At 47.4% G+C, this 19,320-nt stretch overlaps 2 protein-coding genes and 1 non-coding gene across 7 annotated transcripts in view; 2 read left to right on the top strand and 1 right to left on the bottom strand.

The window, feature by feature from the left end:
• The window catches only part of LRSAM1 (leucine rich repeat and sterile alpha motif containing 1), a 28,244-nt gene extending 14,897 nt beyond the window's left edge, over window positions 1-13,347 (bottom strand). For 2 of the 5 annotated variants that reach the window (XM_042786530.1, XM_042786534.1), the window contains exons 1-10: window positions 13,216-13,287; window positions 11,923-12,877; window positions 8,803-8,986; window positions 7,178-7,234; window positions 5,417-5,461; window positions 4,884-4,961; window positions 3,975-4,043; window positions 3,152-3,236; window positions 1,669-1,790; window positions 363-453 (exon numbers count right to left, since the gene is read on the bottom strand). In XM_042786530.1, coding sequence (XP_042642464.1) covers window positions 363-453; window positions 1,669-1,790; window positions 3,152-3,236; window positions 3,975-4,043; window positions 4,884-4,961; window positions 5,417-5,461; window positions 7,178-7,234; window positions 8,803-8,874 — 619 coding nt within the window. In that variant the 5' untranslated portion in view covers window positions 8,875-8,986; window positions 11,923-12,877; window positions 13,216-13,287. Of the gene's footprint in view, window positions 1-362; window positions 454-1,668; window positions 1,791-3,151; window positions 3,237-3,974; window positions 4,044-4,883; window positions 4,962-5,416; window positions 5,462-7,177; window positions 7,235-8,802; window positions 8,987-11,922; window positions 12,878-13,215 lie in introns of all 5 variants that reach the window. The other 3 variants (XM_042786533.1, XM_042786532.1, XM_042786531.1) reach the window with 3 other exon arrangements.
• A 132-nt stretch (window positions 13,348-13,479) lies between these two features.
• On the top strand, window positions 13,480-15,999 carry RPL12 (ribosomal protein L12). The gene is made up of 7 exons (XM_033000061.2): window positions 13,480-13,611; window positions 13,687-13,760; window positions 13,952-14,050; window positions 14,745-14,826; window positions 15,274-15,360; window positions 15,713-15,825; window positions 15,908-15,999. The coding sequence occupies exons 1-7, from the start codon at window positions 13,575-13,577 to the stop codon at window positions 15,911-15,913; spliced, it is 498 nt and encodes a 165-aa protein (XP_032855952.2). The 5' UTR covers window positions 13,480-13,574; the 3' UTR covers window positions 15,914-15,999.
• LOC116963459 lies at window positions 14,469-14,597 on the top strand. Its single transcript, XR_004408181.1, has one exon. It is a non-coding gene; the product is annotated as a small nucleolar RNA SNORA65 (small nucleolar RNA).
• Window positions 16,000-19,320: the final 3,321 nt, after the last annotated feature.

The following is a 19,320-nucleotide window of genomic DNA, read 5'->3' as shown; positions in this document are numbered from 1 at the left end:
CTAATCCTCCCACTTGAGAAAATACAAGCAAGAAAAGAAAATCACAGGGAGATGCAATGACTTCTTACGGTCACTCAGTCTCTTACTCAGCTATTCTGGTGTTTTAACAAAACCATTATAAATTTCAGTGTGATCGTAAGAACCAAGTCTCAAGGAAGGACCCCGGTTTTGCGGTCCACCAGCAAAGACACATAACTCACCGACCAGCCTGCCACACATGCAGAGCATCAGAAGCCACCTCAATCAGAGCCAACCCAATGCTTGTCCTTCATTAATGCAATCTTTGAACATGCCAAGGCACCTAATGAGAGCACAGCAGAGTCCCTCAAATTCTCACTACCATCCAGACTGTTCTTGCTTACCTTTGCAGAGGAACTGCTGAATGGACTCTGTACCTGCACTGCAAATATCAGGTGATGGGTAGGTCATGGAAGAAGCATCCAAGGTCAGCGTCTCCAAAAGAGAACACACAGAGCTGCAGGTTATTCTGGTGGCCCAGCCAGAGTCTGACTGCAGTTATCCTTGCAGCTCCCCAAAATTTCACTTATAGAATGATAATTGCATGTTACCCTAAATTCCGCCATAAATACAAATTTGTATTGAATTTCTGTTGGGTATTTGATTCCTTTCAGAGGTGGGTCCACTGCCTCTTATTTGGGAGCTTCTGAGCTGGTCCTTCAGTGGAACATCTCACTCATGCAGACATGTCTACTTTGTGTTTAAGCACAAGAGGGCACAGCACTTCTCAACTACAGAAATTTTGTACTAATTTCTGCATGCTGGAGCCTTTAAGCATGATGCATGTGAGGGGTGGTGATACCAAGGACACCGAGAGAAGAGGGGTACCAGTAAGAACAAGCAGAAGAACCACTTGCTGTTTTGTTCTACTGTGGCCACCAAAAGGATCTAATGTATCCTTCTGTAGAGAAGGGCACAGCAGGAATGCCCAGAAAGGATTAATCTTATAAAGCACAAGTGAGCAAGCTGCACAGATCACTCATCTCAGAGACTGCCCACAAGAGAAGCGAAGCCTAATGTTGTGTGTTCGAGACAGGAGAGCATTTATCCGCATCCTCCATGCTGGTGTCTGAGTCAGCCCTGTTGCCTGACATTTGCACAGGTTAGTACTGACAAGTTTGGCAGCCAGTAGGTAACACATCCATAAAAATCTTGATGCTTGTCCCATTTTGAATGTGCACTCCAGGGAGCCAGAAATCTGTGGAGGCTGACAATGAGTCAGAGATCTGTTAAGGCAAGAGGCAAAAACCTCATCGGAAATATCCCATCTGCTCATTTAGAATCAGCCTTGGTGGAAAGCAGCTGAGTCAACCTGAGCCCACAGGCACAGTTGGTGCTCTCAGAGAGACAGCCCTGGCAGAAAATACCTGAGGGTTCACTCCCTGTGGATTATTTTTGTCATGATTAAGCCATAGCAAAAAGTGATAAGAAAAGATCAAAAGCAGGAAGGGTATGCAAAAGCTATTTTGGACACCATGAACCACATACAGCCTTGTTACAATCCCCCACAGTGGGTCCTGCCCAAGGTCTAACAATTCACTTTCTATGCTAAGTTTATTATTGTATTGATCAAGTAGGAAGGGAAGCAGCCTGCAGCAGAACAAACAGCCTGCAAAGAGGATAGACAGACACGGTTGGCTGGCTGCGTACCTGCAGCGTGCGGATGTGAGCCAGCACCCGCGGCAGTTCTTGCAGCACGTTCTCACTGATATCCAGAGTGCGCAAACTCCGCAAGCCACTCACAGTAGCAGGCAGGTCCTTCAGCTTGTTACCTAGAGAGAGAGAAAAGTCATTTAGTAACACATAAGTTTTCCAAAGCTGGACCCAGCAAGTTCATCTGCTGGAACACCAAACCATAATCACACTTATGACTCATTTTCTATACTCTACTACAGGGACGAGGCAGTCACGGGTCACACAGGGACTCCAAAGGCTGCCATCACCCAGCGAGGCAAACGGGGATCACGATCTACTTGCACACAGCCCCAGTGCAGGGATCCAGCAGTGGTTCCTCATGCTGAAATGACGTTCTCAGCTGAGGCCACTGCTGCAGGCTGGATCTGAGCTCTTTATCAGGATATTTGTAACATGGAGCCTTCTTCCCTTCACTGCAAGTACCAGAGATGGAAGAAAGGGGACTGAGTGTGGCACTGCACATCTAGGGTCACAGGCCAGGTGCTGCAGACAGATATGGCAACGAACTGAGCTGTACCTCCAAGTTCCTCACCCTCCATCCCCTTCTGTTTCAGCAACAGCTCCCTGTAACAAAGCCTCCTTTTTCTCCCAAGTTCATGGCACTGCATATCTGGAAAATGCCCAGGAGTCTTGAAAAAAGGTACGGTTGTGGCCTTTGTGTTAGGGTTGTGAAAACCTGGCAGGACTACACAGACTTACAGGACTGAGCTCCGGGTGTCAGTGGATTTAACTGTAAATCAGCTTATCCAAGCTGACTGCTCTGCTTGCTTTACTGAACTGCTTCTACCAAAGACACACTATCCTTCTTTCACTTGAATCTGCATGGACAGACTTCTTAGGTTGGTCTAAATCATTATGCAGAGGGATACAAGCCCTGGCCTGGGACTCCTCTTGTAGGGCACACACAGTACTCCCAGCTCGAGGTGGCTCTCATGCTCCCAGAGGAAGATGTGTGCCTTCAGCACTCCTCACCACAGGAATGAGGCAGCTGGGGCTCTGAAATGCTGCCCACGTGCAGGCACACAAATAAGCTCTCAGCTGTTGAGATGGGGCACGATGACCCAACAACCTCTCCTTTGAGAAGAGGCAACGGGCTGAATGAAAACATCAATCGGAGCAAGTCTGACCCAAGAGCCACAAGCTGAAGCACACAGCAGGGAACCAAGGCAGACAGTGTGTCCGTTTGCTAAGAAGTAGCAGAACAACCCTAGTTCCTCCTAATAACTTGGGGAATTTTTAGGAATCATTTTCAGCTTAGATTTCTCCTGCCTTGCCAATTATTTGAATTAAAACCTTTTTTGTGTTCTTCCTTAGTATCTGTAGTGTAAACCATTTGGTGCTTGCTTTGGTTGAAAGAATAATTACTAAGGCAGCTCAGCACGAGCTAGATAATAAATGGTGCTTTGCCCAGAGCACCAACAAGAAACACATGCCATACCTTTCACATTGAGCATCTGGAGCTGTGCAAGGTCTCCTATAGATTGTGGAAGACATTTTAAAAGGTTCCTTTCAAGGTTTAGGACCTAAGGATATCAACAGAAAAGATATTCAAGATACTCCTTATACAAGTCTCAGATCCTCCACACATCTATGCTGTCGGGACCACCTTTAGGCCCAGAAGGACAGCTTGAAATTGGTTTTGCACAATACTTTCTGGGCTAAAGAAAAAAAACTATTTTCCAGAAGCCCTGCATACTGGGTGCATCTAGATACCACATGCAGTGAGAAACCCTGCTCACCACCAACAGCAGCAGCAGGTGCTGGACCCGGATGCAGGAACTGGGAAGCAGAGTGTCCTCCCCTCCAGGGCAGCACTCCCCCGCCCCGGCTCCCGCAGCAGAGCAGTGACTGAACCTGAAGCTGCCCCCCGAGCAGAGGGGACGCTCAGCATGCACGATGACATGCTGCGCTGAGTTCTCAACATAAGCGCACCAGGGGGAATAGTAAAACCTGAATATTTTGGGAAATCTACGAGACTGGAAGCTCCAGCTCTGCTTGGCAGTGGCCAATTGGACTGACAGCCCTTGCACTAAGCTGGGACTACGGCATTCAGCCTGTCTGCTCTTCTCCTGCTCCTCTGCAATCCCTCTCCAACAAGCCAGGTCGACAGCAACAGTCAAGTCAATGAGATAGATCTACTAATATGAGCACCATTATTTAAGTTGTGATTAATTATAAAACAAATGGCAGTAACCCCATATTCTTGCTGTCCTGTAACACACCCTTTGCAGACACTTGGGATGCAGCTGTAAATCTTTTACCTGAAGAGATGTCAGCTGACCAATATCAGCAGGAAGCAATGCCAGCTGGTTGTCATGCAGGTCTAGAACCTGGAAGAGTAGATGATTTCACCAAACTAGGTTGGGAAAAGAAGTCACGGTGCAAGAATCAAAGGTCATTATCTAGTAATGAAAATTACTTCCCCTCCAATGGGGCTTTGAAAAGAGGCTTAAGTTTTCAAGGAGACAGAGGCACTTAATTCTTGTAGGCCTTTTGAAAACTCAAGCCTCTATACGTCAATGAACAAACAAAATACTAGAAAGAGCAGTGACACCAAGGGAGCAGTTCCACAAAACTGAATGAGCCAACTGAAAAAGACATTTTCTGCAGGCTCAGTAAGCCAAACTGCTCCAGCACCAGTGCTGGCACAGGGAGAGGGCAGGACTATGCCCAGAGACCTTCCTCCACAGAGAGAGGTGAGCTGCTGGAGTGATTCTGCCTCTTGTGGAACCACAGCACAAGGGTGGTGGAGCTGAGAGCCCTCAGCATTTATATGACAGGTACAGTGATACAGCCCCATCACACACGATCACCCATCACCAGTTTTCTTCACATTCAAATGACCCACAAGTGCAAAAGAGAGATGGATCTACCCCATAACACACACAGCCCTGCCTGACCACTGCCGTGAGAGGCTGTTGAGGGGGGAAGTGTGGGATTATGAAGAGGATAAATGAGTCCTGGGACTGATTATGATTTTATACAGACCACTCAGTGACCCCTAACTGTCTACCTGGGAGGTAAACCGAGGAAAGGCAAGTTTCACACCTCGTTACTGATAGTTGGCAAAGACGGTCAGACAGAAGGGATATAGTTGGGCTAGTGTGCTTTAATGCAGCTAGAATGCAAGGAAAATAGGCTGCAGATTAACTGTTAAGAATCACAGTTACCTTCAAGGTTATGAGACTCAGGAGGCTGCAGGACTTTGGAACTAAAGATGTCAGATTATTTGTATGAATAATCAGCACCTGAGGAGGAAAAATCCCACTGAAACATGAGCACAAGAGACACTGCTGTCTAGAACATGTTTGTTGAGAATTAATTGTGGAAGCTGTATAAGAACTTAATTAGCTTATTCATATCATACAAGTTAATAAAATAATAAATGGATTTTCACAGAAGGTCAAACATTTAACATGAGATCTAAACAAGAGCCCTATTACTCACATGAGAGATATCATTAGATAGGCTAAGATAGAAACAGTCACCTCATCTTTCATGACAGAAGTTAGCTCTAAAGCACACAGACAGGATTAGTCCTAGTCTAATTGCTCTCTATGTAGTATTGTACAAGTGGCCAAATTCATTACAAGCAAACTTCAGAAGAAGGAACACAACCAACCACATACGGTAATTTCAAACACAACAATAATACTCAAGCATAACAACAGAATTATCTAATAATTTCTGATTGCAACCTTACCTTTTTTTGCAAGACCTTACAAGTTGCAAAGGCCCCATAAGGAACCTAAAAACAATTAAAAAATAGTCGTGTCAGACTTCTCAAGAATCTTTGTCAGCACTTCTACAGTATCCACCTGTAAAGTGTGAATAATTAACTTTAATGAAAATGCAAGTGATACTTAAAATTACTGGTCCCTGGTTTTGGCCCAGGATGCCAGTACTTCCCAATTAGTTTCCATTTAAACAGCTTGCAACAGCTCTCCACAATGACAGTGTCGTGCACAGCACTGAACAGACTGAGGTTTAGGCAGAAATCCAAGTCTTGCATGATTTAATATTCTGTGTACAGATGACTCAAGAGTTCAGGCATATTTTCAGTTAGTCATTGCAGAAATGTATTCTATGGTTTTGCAGCCTCAGTAAACACGCTGCAGTGGACTAAGTGAGAAAGGTGAGCAACAGGCAGCACCCAGTGTCCTCGCATGTGCTAGGCTCTGCAGGAGAGGGGCAGTCAAGAAAGGGATGTTCCAGCAAATTCAGACCCATGCCAGCCAAGGCTCTGACCACCATGGCCTGCTCTGCAGCATGGAACTGGCATTGGCCAAACTGTTGTCCCAAGTTAATTTGAAGACCAAACTGATGGCTCACTTTATTTATTGAAATTGCAAAGGCTAAAAAGAAGACAAGCAAGACAGAATTTTATGGTACCCATCCAAAAGGAGCCGCTGGGGATCCAAGACCAGCTGCAGCTATAAATGGAGCTGGCTCAGTGTGCATCTTCTGTCTGCCACCCTTTCACCCAGACTGGCTCGCTGACTGTCCCACACAGCTCGCAAACCTACACACAAGATGCTGTTGGATTCTGATCTTGGAACAAAACATCCCAAAGTCCCAGCAAAGCCATTTCATACTGCACAGTAGACAGCTATCCTCTCTGGCATGGTCCCAAATCTCTCCCCAAAGAGCAGTGCAGTATCTATTAGCTTGTTTGGAAAAGGCCAAAAAGCTGTGACAAATGGTTACACAGGTACCAAAGTGTTTTAGAAACACAGGACAATTAATAAAAACTGAAAGTGAAATAGAAACAGGCTTCTGCTTAACAGGATTGCCTGGCTGCCAGAATGAAAAATTGTGTCTCCTCTGAAAGCCTGGCAATCTGTCACTAACCACTCACACTCCAGCAGACAGCTTGTTTCCAATTTAGTTGGCTGCCATAAAAGAAGCCAAGCTCAAAGTAAGATTGCCATCCTTAACCACCAGCCTGGAACCAGGGATTTTCACTTACACAGAAAAATAAGCACAGGTGGCAGACTTTGTAGCTCTAAGATTAGAAACAGTCAGCCTTTGGCAAACAAATTCCCTTATGACTTGCAAAATTAGGCCATGAGGTCCCAAAATAGGGTCTTATCAAGGTGCTGGTGGAGGGTATGAGACCACTCTGCCCTTCCTATCTTGTCAAATGAAAAAAGATTCACAGGCCGGAAATGTTGTGGATCAGGTAGGACAGGCAATCTCCCACAAAAAAACAAAAAAACAAAAAAACAAAACAAAAAAAAAAAAAAAACAAAAAAAAAAAAAAAAAAAAACAAAAACAAAACAAAAAAAGCAGAAGCAGCCCTCACCTGAAAGCCAGAGCTCAGCAGACACAGGAAGAAGCAGACCAGTGACAAGGCCATTTCTGTCTCAAGCCTCATAGACTTGGTACCAAGTCTGACAGCTGGTAAGAAGAGGCAGAGAACTCAGACCTGTAAGCTAATACTGGAAGCTGTAGGGAACGTACCTCTGAGAGTTCACATTTGGATATGTCAAGAATGTCATCAGCACCAGCTTCTTTTGCCTGGAGAGAGAAGATACACACCCAGAGAATTAGACCATAGAGAAATACATGGCCTCTTGCTGCATGTCAACTAAACTATTCAACTGGCCCGTCCCTTGGAAATGCAATTACAGTTCTCTGCCACAGCTATATATTTCAGTGATGAAGATCGAAGCAAAGGGTGTGCTGCTACAAATGCAGCAAGAAAAAGCAACTGGGAAACCACACTGCAGAAAAACCCTTTTGGTGCAATAAATAATTTCTGCACTAAACACCAAAGCACATCCTAATTCTGCAATTTTAACTGAAAGGATATGGGAAGGAAATGATGGGTTCTCAAGAGAGGCACTTCCTAGGGACAACAGCAGTGCCATCCCAGCCTGTGTCATTGGCATGTCTCACCCAGCAGACTGACTTTCTTCTGAACTGTACACAGAAACCAAAATAATCTACTATTGCCTTTTTGCTTCCATGGGACCTGCAGAGCCAGCTCTGCTGTGTAAGAAGGAGCAAGGACTCTCTGCTTCTGTACAAAAATTGGTTTTCCATGTTCAAATCAACTATATCCAATGCAGTTGCTAACAGCAATGAAACTAGACGAACTTCCCTGTGAGCAGCATTGCATCTCTGGAATTATTTTCTTAAATAAAAGATACTGTATGGGGCAATAAAACCTGTTTGTGTTAGTGCCTCTGCTAAGTCTTCAGAATCAGACATCTGACCCTAAACTAAGCCCATGCAATAAAGAACTAATCCTAGAACAGTCAGATTAAGCTATCCCTCCCCAGACCCACAGAAGCTGAACAAAAAGCCTCCAACTGAATAAATTCATTATTGGTACATAACAAAACCTTCCTTTCCAAAATATCTTACAGACATCCAACAGGCATAATTTTGTCACTTTAAAATGCAGGTGCCTCTCTGGGAGAGCACAGCAGATCCCTATGCCAGCACTGGTCCACAGCTCCTACAGCAGAACAGGTGAAATAACTCAAAAGAAGATTGCTTTCAGAAAACCATCTTTAAATCTGCAGCTGCTGCAAGGCAAGTAGTTCTGCCGACCTCACTGGCATGACAGCAACCTGCTGAGGATCCACCTCAGGAGATCCTGGCCATATTCTAGTCCAGGAAAACAAACAGTGGCATCTAACAAGTTAATCCTCTGAATGCCAGGAAGAAACAAAATAATAAGAAGCAAAAGAAGAGCACAAAGAAAGGCAATTATGATGGGAAAGGGGATGTCACAGTTTCCCTGGTAGGAAAAAAACCTGGGAGATCTGTAAGAGTGAAGGGGCATGGAGGAGAAATGAGGGATGGGGTCCCATATGCAGGCTGGCAGGTGGGGTGGGGTGGAGGATGTTACATGGAACCACATCAGCAGAGAGGGATGCAAGTGGCACGAAAGGGACCTGTGGATGGGAGAGCAAAGGGAGAAGAGGAAAGCAGGAATTCTCTGATGTACACTAGGAAGGCAACCTGCTGTCTCAGTGAGATCAGTAACGTGATTATTGGTAATGCAGGGGACGTACCAATTCACCTAGCATCCAGGACTCGACACGGAGAACAGAAAAGACCTCAGCATTGCTTACCAGGCACATTTGGTATTCAAGGCGCTTCCGAGCATCATCGCTGGGTTTCTTCTTACGGAAGAAGAGTGGCATCTTTAGTTCTGACTAAAGCTCTGTCTCAGTAGCGCGAACAATCAGTGTAAATAAAGGCAGAGGGCTCCTGGAGTATGCATTTGCTGGTGAGCCTGGATTACAGAAGTGTGCTCTAGTAAGAGTGGAGGAAAAAAAAAAAAAAAAAGTTGACTGTCTCAGCAGTTGTCTTTGTATAAGCCCTTTTCTGGCTTCATCAAACAGGCAGATTCCAGCACACCTCCACGGTGGAAGTGTTAACATGAGCCTCAAAAGCACTGCTTGTGTCTCTGAGACAGGTTAATTGTCTTGGTCATCCCCGTGCAAGATAAGTCAATTTGGAACATGTACATAGAAATGCTATTCAGTGATCAGGAAAATGCAGGGTCCACGCTAGGATAGGAACTAAAAAAGCTGTAACTGTATCAAGAGGTCAAGCACCAGGGACAAAACCCAAACTATTTAAACTCAAAGTCAATTCTGGAACAATAATAATCAACTGTAAAATGTTCTAGAATAAAGTTAGGCTAGAAATGTGAAAAACTCCTAATCCTGACAGCAACACAGCTGCCTTCCCCTTCCAGGGCAGGTGAGAATAAGCAGGACCCCCACGCAGTTCAAAATACAGGTAACTGCAAGGGACTTGATAGCTACTGAGTGCAGCAGAGTCCCTCTGGCACGTCACAGTCTGTCCCAGTTGCTTCCCGGGACGTCATGGGGACCCCAGACAGGCATTGGAATCGGGATGCCCAAGCTAAACTTTGCTTCTCAGCTTTAGGGCTTGTCTCAAGTTAACAAATCACTTGATTCGTTTACTTGCTAGGCAGAAGCATGGTCGCATGGGAACACTTTCCCCATTTTAGTCACATGGTGAATTGAAAAGATTCTATTTAAACACCTTAGTCAGATTTTTAATAGGCTTATAAAACCAAATCTATTTCCCATGTTTAAGAACTGCCTGCAAAGCCAAAAGAACCTAACTTCAGAAAAACTCTGACTATAAACCAGAGCCAAATGCTGCTGCCCCAGCCACATGCCAGGTGAACTATCTGGCCTCTTAGGCACTCAGGAGCTTCTCCCAGGCTGAGTGTCTCCAGGTCAGATTGCCATACTCCAGTCTAGGCTTACAGGGCAACCAGACTTTCCCCAAAATAGTGGTTCTGGGTCACTACAGGACCAAGAGCTGGGGAATGTTTTTCTGTGAATTCAACTGGACTGTACGCAAAGACACCAGCTGATTCAAGCGTAAATGGAAGAGAAGTTGAACTGGAGACAGGAAAGAGTGAATCGCAGTAAGATGCCTGGCGAAATCAGGATCACAGGTGGGTGAAGGGGTAGCAGAAAACAGAATTGATTCTGGAAGAGGACTCTGGCTCAGTAGGAGAGAAAAAGGGAGTGTGTTGGCAGATTTTGAGGGAAAGGCAGAAAGCTAAGGCTGGACAAGAAATGGGGAGACCAGCTGGTAATTAGATAGGTACCAGTTGGGATGTTGGGAAAAGAGATGGGAACCAGCTGAGCAATAAAATCAAGGAGAAAAAGGGGGTCATCTGAGGCTGCATGAAAGCTGAGGGCAAAAACTGGCAATGCAGAAAGTCTGAGTTAGGGCTGCTGGTGAACACGGGCTCGCAAAGGGAGCTGATGCTGGCAGGAGTGAATCTGCCTTAGTGACATGACTGGGATGAGAGAAGAGCAGAAGAGCATCAGTGAGCCCAAACAGGGGAGAGTTGAACTGACTGGGACAGAAGCCTTGGATTACTTAAGGAATCCAATGAGCCATGATCAGCACCGCACGGCAAAGAGGGTCAGCCCAGGCAGGAGCTACAGCTGCCCAAAGTCCAAATGGAGATACACACTATGACACTTGCACTGTGAGTTTCGCTTTGCAATGACTTTTTTAAACATTGTTTTAATAATCAGTTTTAAAACCAATACAAAAGAGTCAATACTTCACCAGTACATTCACCAGTAAATGGCACAGCTATACAATGCAGTTAATTTAGTGCTCAGTGAAGCTCATGTGTTGTACATAAAAGAGATGGTTCTCTGCCACCTCTGCGTCTACAAACTGGTCTCAAACTAGACTGAAAAGCATGTACCCACAGGATACAGCCAGAGACGTTCCTTGCACAGGGAGATCTCTGCCAAACAGAGCTTTATGTAGACAAATCCTCAGTGTAAAAGCAAAATATAACTTCAGTCTTAAATGCATCCAAGCAACCACCCTTCATTTCACTCCAGAAATAAAGAGGCGAGGATGTCCTGTTTCACTGTACTGATGTCATACCACTCTACTGAAACAAGCTACAAGACACAGCAGAAGGTGCTACAAACTCATTCTGTGCATTAAAATCAAACTCAACAGTTTCGTGGGTCTTTCCCTGCCATCCCACTTTGCTGTCCTGATAACAAGTTCAGACTACTGAAATGCCCCTCAGACTCACCTCCCGCCAGGAGGGGAGGCCAGAATGAAAATACAGAAGATTAAGCAAGAAGGGAAGTTCATTGTCAGGATCTACAGTTTGGAAATGCAGGAAAGCAATCGAGAGCCATAAGCAAGGGTCAAACATCACAGAGACAAAAGGAAATTTAAAGATGAGAAACCAGAAGGACAAGGGTGTCTGCAGCAAGATATCCATAACTTTGCTGAACATGTTCAGCTCTTTGCTGAAGCCTTGTGCACCTTGTCCCAACTCATGTTTCTCTGTTACGGCTCATTATCAAATTTTCACCCAAGAAAATACATAAAGACATACAGGCTGAAGGACAGGCAGTTGAACAGGAAAAGAATTGTATCAGGGATCAAAAGATGAAGGACGAGGGATTTGTTAAATGAAGGGCCTTCAAATGTCAAAATTTGCCTTAATGAAAAGACATGTCAAATCTGCAAACAGCAAAGGTGTTCCTCTCTCTGTGACATTGTCTTTTTGTGCTCAGCTGACCATCATCAAGTGAGAGTAGCACTCAGCAGCCAATGATAAGGACCTTTAGTATCTGACCATATTTTATACGATGTAATATTTAGTTATTAAGTTATTGAAAGAACTATCTATAAGTGCCTCGGACAGCACCCACCCAGCAGTAAGTGAGGATCCATGAATTGCAAAGCCCACGTCTCAACGGCTGCCAGTGGTCTTTGCAGGCACTCGCTCTGCCTGCCTGAACGGCAGCAACACACACACTGGGTGAGAAAGAGCGAGGGAACATCCACTGTGGGTTTCACAGTCTGCAGCTGCTTGGATGCTGAGAGCAAAATAAAAACAAATCCCTAATTTTATAAACAAACGTAATCAAAGTGAAACAGCAACATGGCTATATAAAAAGAACCAGACCCTAATTTTTAAAACATTCTGGACATCATAAATACAGCATGACACTGTAACAGACAAGATGGGGGCCTGGAAAGATGAAAGGTTTTATTTTCTCTGGGAAAACATGCTCAGGAGCACAGCAACACAGCAGTGAGCCAGCACGTGGATGAGCTGGGCTCCTGCAGAGATGCTGTCTAGTCACGAAGGACAGAGCTGTCACCAGACATTTCTCAGGCAGCAGGTCTTGCTCACTGAGAGGAAGGTTATCAAGCAACTAACAGCAGTAGCAGCAGGCCCTGGAGACCAACATGCACTGGAACAAGATTCAGGAAGGACACAGAAAGGAAACTGCAGCTTTGTAACTTACTCTCAGCACATTTGCTCTTTGTGCTGGAGAGCTGTCATGACAGTTGTACCACCCCCTGTAATAACCAGGCTCTGCCTGATCCTGTCAAAGCCCTCCCCTGGCAATGCCTGAAACAAATCTCTCTTCTTCACCAGCTCCAGCTCTGCCTCTCAGTCCTTTCTTTCCCTTATTGTCACTACTCTCTTCTTTCTCTTCTTCTCTTTAGGGGCTCCCTGCAGCGTCCCCCTCCCAGGTTTCACACAGCTTCCAAAGGCTATCTTTCTCGGTCCTCCTCTTCTTTACTCTTTTATCAGCCAGAGCAGAGCCGTTCTGTGCCTGAAGGCCTGAGCGCTGCCAGCACCGGCCCTGACACCTGAGGAAAGCAGCAACAATGAGCGAAGGCAGCGTCTCTTCCCACAACAAACACACCCACAGCTTCGGGCACCGCCTGCTCCCGAACCCCCCGGCCGCCTCTGCAGAGGCAGCACAGGCGTCCACACGGTTACCGATGTTCGGTGCCCGCCCTGGCCGCCCCGAGGAGCCCGAGCGCGGCCCGAACGACCTCACCCCCGCACGGAGCCCCGGACCATGGCGCGGGGCAGAGGTCGCCGCCGCGAAACCCGTCCCCGCGCTGAGGGGAGAAGAGCCCTGCGCACGCTGCCGAGGCCCCGGGGCCGGTCCCACCGCCCACCTCCCCCCGGCCCCTCTCACCGCTCCCCGCCGCCATGATGCGGCACCGCCCCGCCAGCGTCACGTGACCTCCCGGCCTGGAGGCGCGAGGCGGGACACACATACGCACACACGGCACCATCGAGCAAAACGGCCAGAGCGCCTCGCTCCAACCACAGAGTTTTCCCTTCGCGGTCCCGCAGCGCTCTTGCGCCCCCTGGGCGGGAAGGCCGCTCCCGCGCCGCTAGCGCTCGCAGCGAGGCCCGCGCGGCACCGCCCTCTCGCGAGATCTCGGCGGGTATATCCGGTACCCGCTAAGGCACCGCCCTCTTTTCCGCCGCGCACCGGGCAGCCGCCAGCACCCCCCCCACCGCCGTATCCGCCGCCATCCGGCCCCCGCCATGCCGCCCAAGTTCGACCCCAACGAGATCAAAGTGGGTACGTGCCGGGGCGGCGGTGGGGGGGGCGGGCGGCGGGCGGAGCGCGGCTGACGCGCGTTTGCTGTGTCCGCAGTGTACCTGCGCTGCACCGGCGGGGAGGTCGGCGCCACCTCCGCTCTGGCCCCCAAGATCGGTCCCCTCGGCCTGGTACGTACCGCGGGGGGCGCGGCGGCGCGGGGTCACGCGTGTCCCGAGGCCGGCCGGCTCGGGAGCAAAGATTTTTAGCCACGTTACAGAGCGGTGAAAGAATCCGTGACGGGCGTGGGGCGCGGCGCAGCGTGGGGCTGCTCCGCTGTCATCCAAGCGGTCTGTTTTGTGACCGTGATGTGTCTTTTTAGTCCCCCAAGAAGGTCGGTGATGATATTGCCAAGGCCACGGGTGACTGGAAGGGGCTGAGGATCACGGTGAAGCTCACCATCCAGAACAGGCAAGCACAGGTACTGAACGCCACGAGGGATGGCTTCGTGGTGTGAGCGCCCAGCAGCTCGGCTTGCTCCAACCACAAGCTGAAATCCCGGCAGGGTCGACTCAGCCCTTCATCCTTCCGAGGTGGATAAAATGAGTTCCACACGGCAAATGTGTGGGGGTCTTCTGGGAAAGACCTTAAAACACGAGTGTTGAGCTTTCTGGGTGCCTCTGGCTCAAATCCAGCAGTGGCTCGGGGAGGGGGGGGGGGGGGGTGTGAAGCCTGGGGCTTGCCAGGCTGAGCGATGGGAGATCTGCTTGTGTGCAGATTTTGATTGTTTGTCCTGTTGCAGATAAATTGTTCCTTCTACAGAATATCTGACCAGGAAAAAAATATTTCAAGCAACACTAGAAATTACCAAAAAAACTTCTTAACTAATCATGTAGCCACCCGCCACTATACCTGTCCTGAATTCTGTGGCTGGTATATTCCAGTGGTGAGCTGAGAGGAAGCCCCAGTCAAGGAAGCAGTTCTCTTCTGGTTGTGGGGAGGCCTGTGCCGAAAGGCTGGGAACAAGTTTCTGCAGACCAGAAAAGCATTCTGTACTAGTGAGCTAACAGGAAACAGTGCTCTGGCAATTAGCTTTCCAGGCACTTGGTTGAGTGTCTTCATTAGCTACCTAATTCTGCTTAGAGGGAGGGAGGAATTAATCTCTTTTTGTTTAGATAGAGGTTGTTCCTTCTGCCTCTGCTCTGATTATCAAAGCTCTGAAGGAGCCTCCTCGTGATAGGAAGAAGCAGAAAAACAGTAAGTTTTCCTCTGTTTTTTACTTCTGAATGTGTTTTGGGGCCAAAAGGGGAATAGGTACCTGCCTCTTCCATTATTCAGCATAAACTGGCAAACGGGTGCCGTGGGGCTGTATCTTGGGCAGCTGGCATTCCTTAAGCATCAGAGTCGAGGCGTGGTCTGTAGTTTCTGCCAGCAGAGTTCAGTTTCTTGTCTTGTAATGCAGTGACTAGTACAGTCCAGAGGTGAGCTGACAGAAAATGCCAGCTTAGGAAACAGAGTTGTTACTGTGGGTGACTTTGTGCTCAAGTCTGGGAACGAGCGTGCTGATTGCAGCCCCACTGCACATGTAAACTCACCAGTTTCTGTGTGGTCTGAGTGCTGGGAATGGTGCTTCTCTAGTGACACAAGCAACTGGAAGTACCTGTGTTGACATGAACTTACTGATGCTTTTGCTCTCGTTCATAGTTAAGCACAGTGGCAGTGTCAGCTTTGATGAGATAGTGAACATTGCACGGCAGATGCGGCACAGGTCCCTGGCTCGAGAGCTCTCAGGTGAGTACTGGTGCTGGGGTTGCATGGAGTGCCTGAGCCTGGTTCTGGTCTGGCTCTCGGGCACTGAGCACCACAGGAACCGCCTTGTATTGGCTGTGAGCAGCTCGCACCTTCTGGTGAAGGTTACAGGATGGTGAAAGGTACACGTGGTGCTTTCTGGTGTGTTTGTTGGAAACCAATACATTAGACCTAGCTTAAGTTGCTTGCTGTCCCCTGGTGAAGCCTGTGGCTGCAGCCTGCAAACCCCAGAGGGAGGGAAGGACAGCTCAGGGGTGTGAAAAGTCAAGTTCTCTATACATTCTTCAAAGTTTTTCCTATGAAAGCACTGACAAGCTGTGTCTTCCCACTGCAGGGACAATCAAGGAGATTCTTGGAACTGCCCAGTCTGTGGGCTGCAGCATCGATGGCAGGCACCCACACGATATCATTGATGACATCAATAACGGTGCAATTGAGTGCCCAGCTGTAAGTATCCATCTCTCAGCGAAACTGGCTATATTAGACTTAAAAGACTCCACTAATGAGCTGTATTTGCTTCTTTCAACAGATCTAAGACTGCAGAAACGAAGTTGCCATATGAAGGCTCCTTAAGTATTTTGTAGCACCTTAAATGCTTAATAAAAGACCCAGTTGTCTGCACGCAGTGTTGCTGGCTTAATTTGTCCCTGTCCTATGCTGCATGAATAGCAGGTTTTGGTTGGGGACCACCTGCCGCAGGTGATGGTTCTCACACAGACATTTAAGCAAGTGCTCTGGTAACAGATCCTGTGTCCCCTGAACTGCTACAGCCAGGACACAAACACATTTTGAAGCTTGAAAGTAACTTTGCAGGCTGCTGGCCTCTTGATGCTGTGCTAGAGTGGCTGCCATGTGCTTGGGGGATGGGTGGGCTCTGACTGGTGCCTATTGGCAATGACATCCGAGGTGTGGCTGCTCAGCCAGCATCCTGCAGGAGCCAGGGAAGATGGCTCCCTGTGCCTGGCAGCACGCACCTCGGCCTTTTCCTCTAGCCTATCGTCACCAGGAGGAACCTCTGATCTTGGCTCTGTGGGGTTTCTATTGTAAAAGATTGGATTATTTGCCCAGCTTTTTTTCCTGTCTTAAAGCAGAGGACATTGAATTCTCTTGTGGTGACTAGGACAAGTACATGTCCTAGTTTGAACTGAATTTTTGTGCTTTATTTCATCACCAAAGAGGAGCGAGTCTGATTGAGGGGGTGAGATCCTGTGGTCCTCTGCTTCAGAGAGTTATAAAGGGCCCAGTCTCATGTTTCTTGGGTCTTCTGATTCCTTGAATGATGATGCAGGGGGAGCGAGGCAAGCAAGCCCTATAGCCCCTCTCTAGATCATATGATCCAGGTCCTGGTGTATTCCCTGAAAGACAAAAGAAGCAGTTTAAGTGTTGGTATTTCCCTTTGCATGGGCATTCTGTAAATACAGTGCTACTGCTTGTCAAGAGATGGATCCTAAAACCTGGCTGAGCCGCAAAACTAGTGCTCAGCAGTGTTTTGGCTGTTTTCTGCACATTACTGTGCCCTGCAGGAGTGCCAGCTTAACCTGCTGATGAAGACCTGCTGCTCATGGATAAAAGGAGTTTGCCCCACTAATAGCGCCTTCCTCAAGGAAAGGGCAATTTGACTTGAGATAGAAAACTTGCTGGGAAGAGGTGTCCATGCCCATTATAAGTAGGGGTTGGGATGCAGGCATGGCTATTGAAAAGCATGGTGAGGAAAGAGTAAAAGCTTTAGCCTTGCTTATTCAAAATGAGCTTTTCTGGTAAAACACTGAAGGAGGAGGGCCTTGCAAGCACCATCTTGGGGAGCTCATCCAATGAGGATGTAAAGAGCCTAAGCTCAACTATAGCACATTTACCTATTTAACCTCTGGAGAGGTTCCTCATGTTTCAGGCTTGGTGCTTGAAATCATTATACTTCACAGTATTTGACACTTCGTTCTCACACCTGAAAGCTTTGTCCAGTTGTTACAGTGGTACAGCTGGGGGAGTGTGGATAGAACTAAAGTCCTCCAAAGATCCTGGGGAAACCTTGTTCTATTTCCAGCAAAGGCTGGATTTTCCCCTGGGGTGGCACAGCGTAAGGGATGACGTGTGGTATTCTGGGCTGTGGAAAGCTCTATTAGAAGTGAAGTGAAATTACCCTGGTAATAAGAATACTTTAGCTGACTCTGAGATATTACTAAAAGCCCTATTAACAGAAGCATTATGATTGCAGTTTACTTCAGCACTAATAGAGTGGCCTGGATAAAAAAGTCATGAATGTTAATTTAGGTTTGTTTTTCCAAAGTTCTCAAATACAAGGTATGTTTTCCTACTCTGCAAAGTGCTGACAGTACTTGATCAACTTTCTTCTTGCCAGTGTCTCTTCAGTTTTGCAAATAACTCTCAAAGTTATTCTTACAAGCTACTTCGAGCCCCAGAGAAAAACTTTCTGGCTTGAACTCTACTACAGTGAGCAGGACTCTTTAGCAGTGTGCATTGTAGGAATTGGGGGAGGAAAAAAATAGCTTTGCTATTACTTCTGGGGGTGTGTAGGAGAATGTGGTATATGCACGAGTTGGGCTGCTAAAATTCACTGAATGGGGTCTGCCCAAGACCTTTGTACGAAGAGGCCAGTGCAGCAGGAGGGTGAAGTTGGCTGCGGTGAGGAATTTGCTGCTGCTGTCAGACACACCAGGTGCTGAATGAGCTGGAGCCTCTCAAGAGGAAAAAAGTCTCCAAATAAATTCCATCCCAAACTGAACGGGAGGAGGTGTGCACCTGTAGTAACTCTTCTTTCTAAAATAAATGCAAGTAATGTGTTATTTTTAGCATACAAGGCACTGCAATTCCTAAGCAGCCGTAGTTGAAGGTTGCTTGGATGCAGACCAATTGTGAGCTGTTTTGGTGAAACTGAACCTTTGTGTTTGCTCCAGCTTAAGCTAGAAACATGGCTTGGGCTGAGTCTTTGATGCAGAGTCATGCCCTAGGAATGTATCTCATTCTGCTTGTGAAGCACAAAATGTACGTTGTGTTAGCAGTGGGATCTTCAGAAATCACCTGCATTTGCACATGATTTAACAACAAACTTTGACAAGACTCCAATTTCCTGTCTGCTCTGCTTCTGTTAAAGTACCTACTAGTGAAGCAGGTAAAACTTTACAAAGGTGGACCCTGGGAAAGGAGAAGTCTCCCAGCTTGTTTTTTCAAGATCCAAAACGCCAGGTCAGCATCAAGGCCAGCCAAAAGAGACTGTGAATCGTGTCTGTTTTCCACCATGGTCCTGCTGTCTGAAGTATTTAATGAAGCAACAGCTCTGTAATTTTGCATTGAGCTCGTGGCCAGAAGGGAGTTGCCAAGATCTTTGGGGAAAGGCCAGGCTGGCACCTTAGCAGAGGGAAAGTTGCTGGAAGGGGGATGTGTGAGTGGAGGAGTTTGGGCTGACCGGTGCATTTACGATTTCTGAGAATATCCACTTGTGTCCTTTGTTCCCTGACGAAATATGGGTACATGCCATTGGCAACTTGAGGGCCATGGAGATTGAAGATTGCCTGTAGTGAAATAGGGAAAGGCATGATAAATTGAAAAATAACTAGTTTTTATCAAATCAAACAGCCACAGCAGACACCAATTTTACAGCGCGTCCCAACACATGACACTCAGCGTGGAGGCAGGAGCTGGAGCCTCTTGATTCCTAAAGCAAAAGTGACCAAAGCCTGACCCAGGTGTCCCCAGAAATTGCGGTTCCCAGTGGAACTCGTGAGGTTTTGACCACAGACTGTTACAAATCTGGCTGTTCCTTTATAGCTTGGGCTGTATCTTGGGCAGCTCTGCCCGTGGTCGGGGCCCTGGCCAGCCTGCCTCAGCTCGCTGCCGGCCCCGAGCTCCGCACACGGGCAGCGCAGGATTCTGTGTGGCTGACAGCAGCAGAAAGCAGGAGAGTTCGTGGCTTTGATGTTTCTTTTG

The sequence above is a fragment of the Tyto alba genome, unplaced genomic scaffold (genome assembly GCF_018691265.1).
Source record: "Tyto alba isolate M040663 unplaced genomic scaffold, T.alba_DEE_v4.0 Super-Scaffold_11, whole genome shotgun sequence".
NCBI classification, from domain to species: Eukaryota; Metazoa; Chordata; class Aves; order Strigiformes; family Tytonidae; genus Tyto; species Tyto alba.
This window is presented reverse-complemented; position numbering and strand designations above follow the sequence as displayed.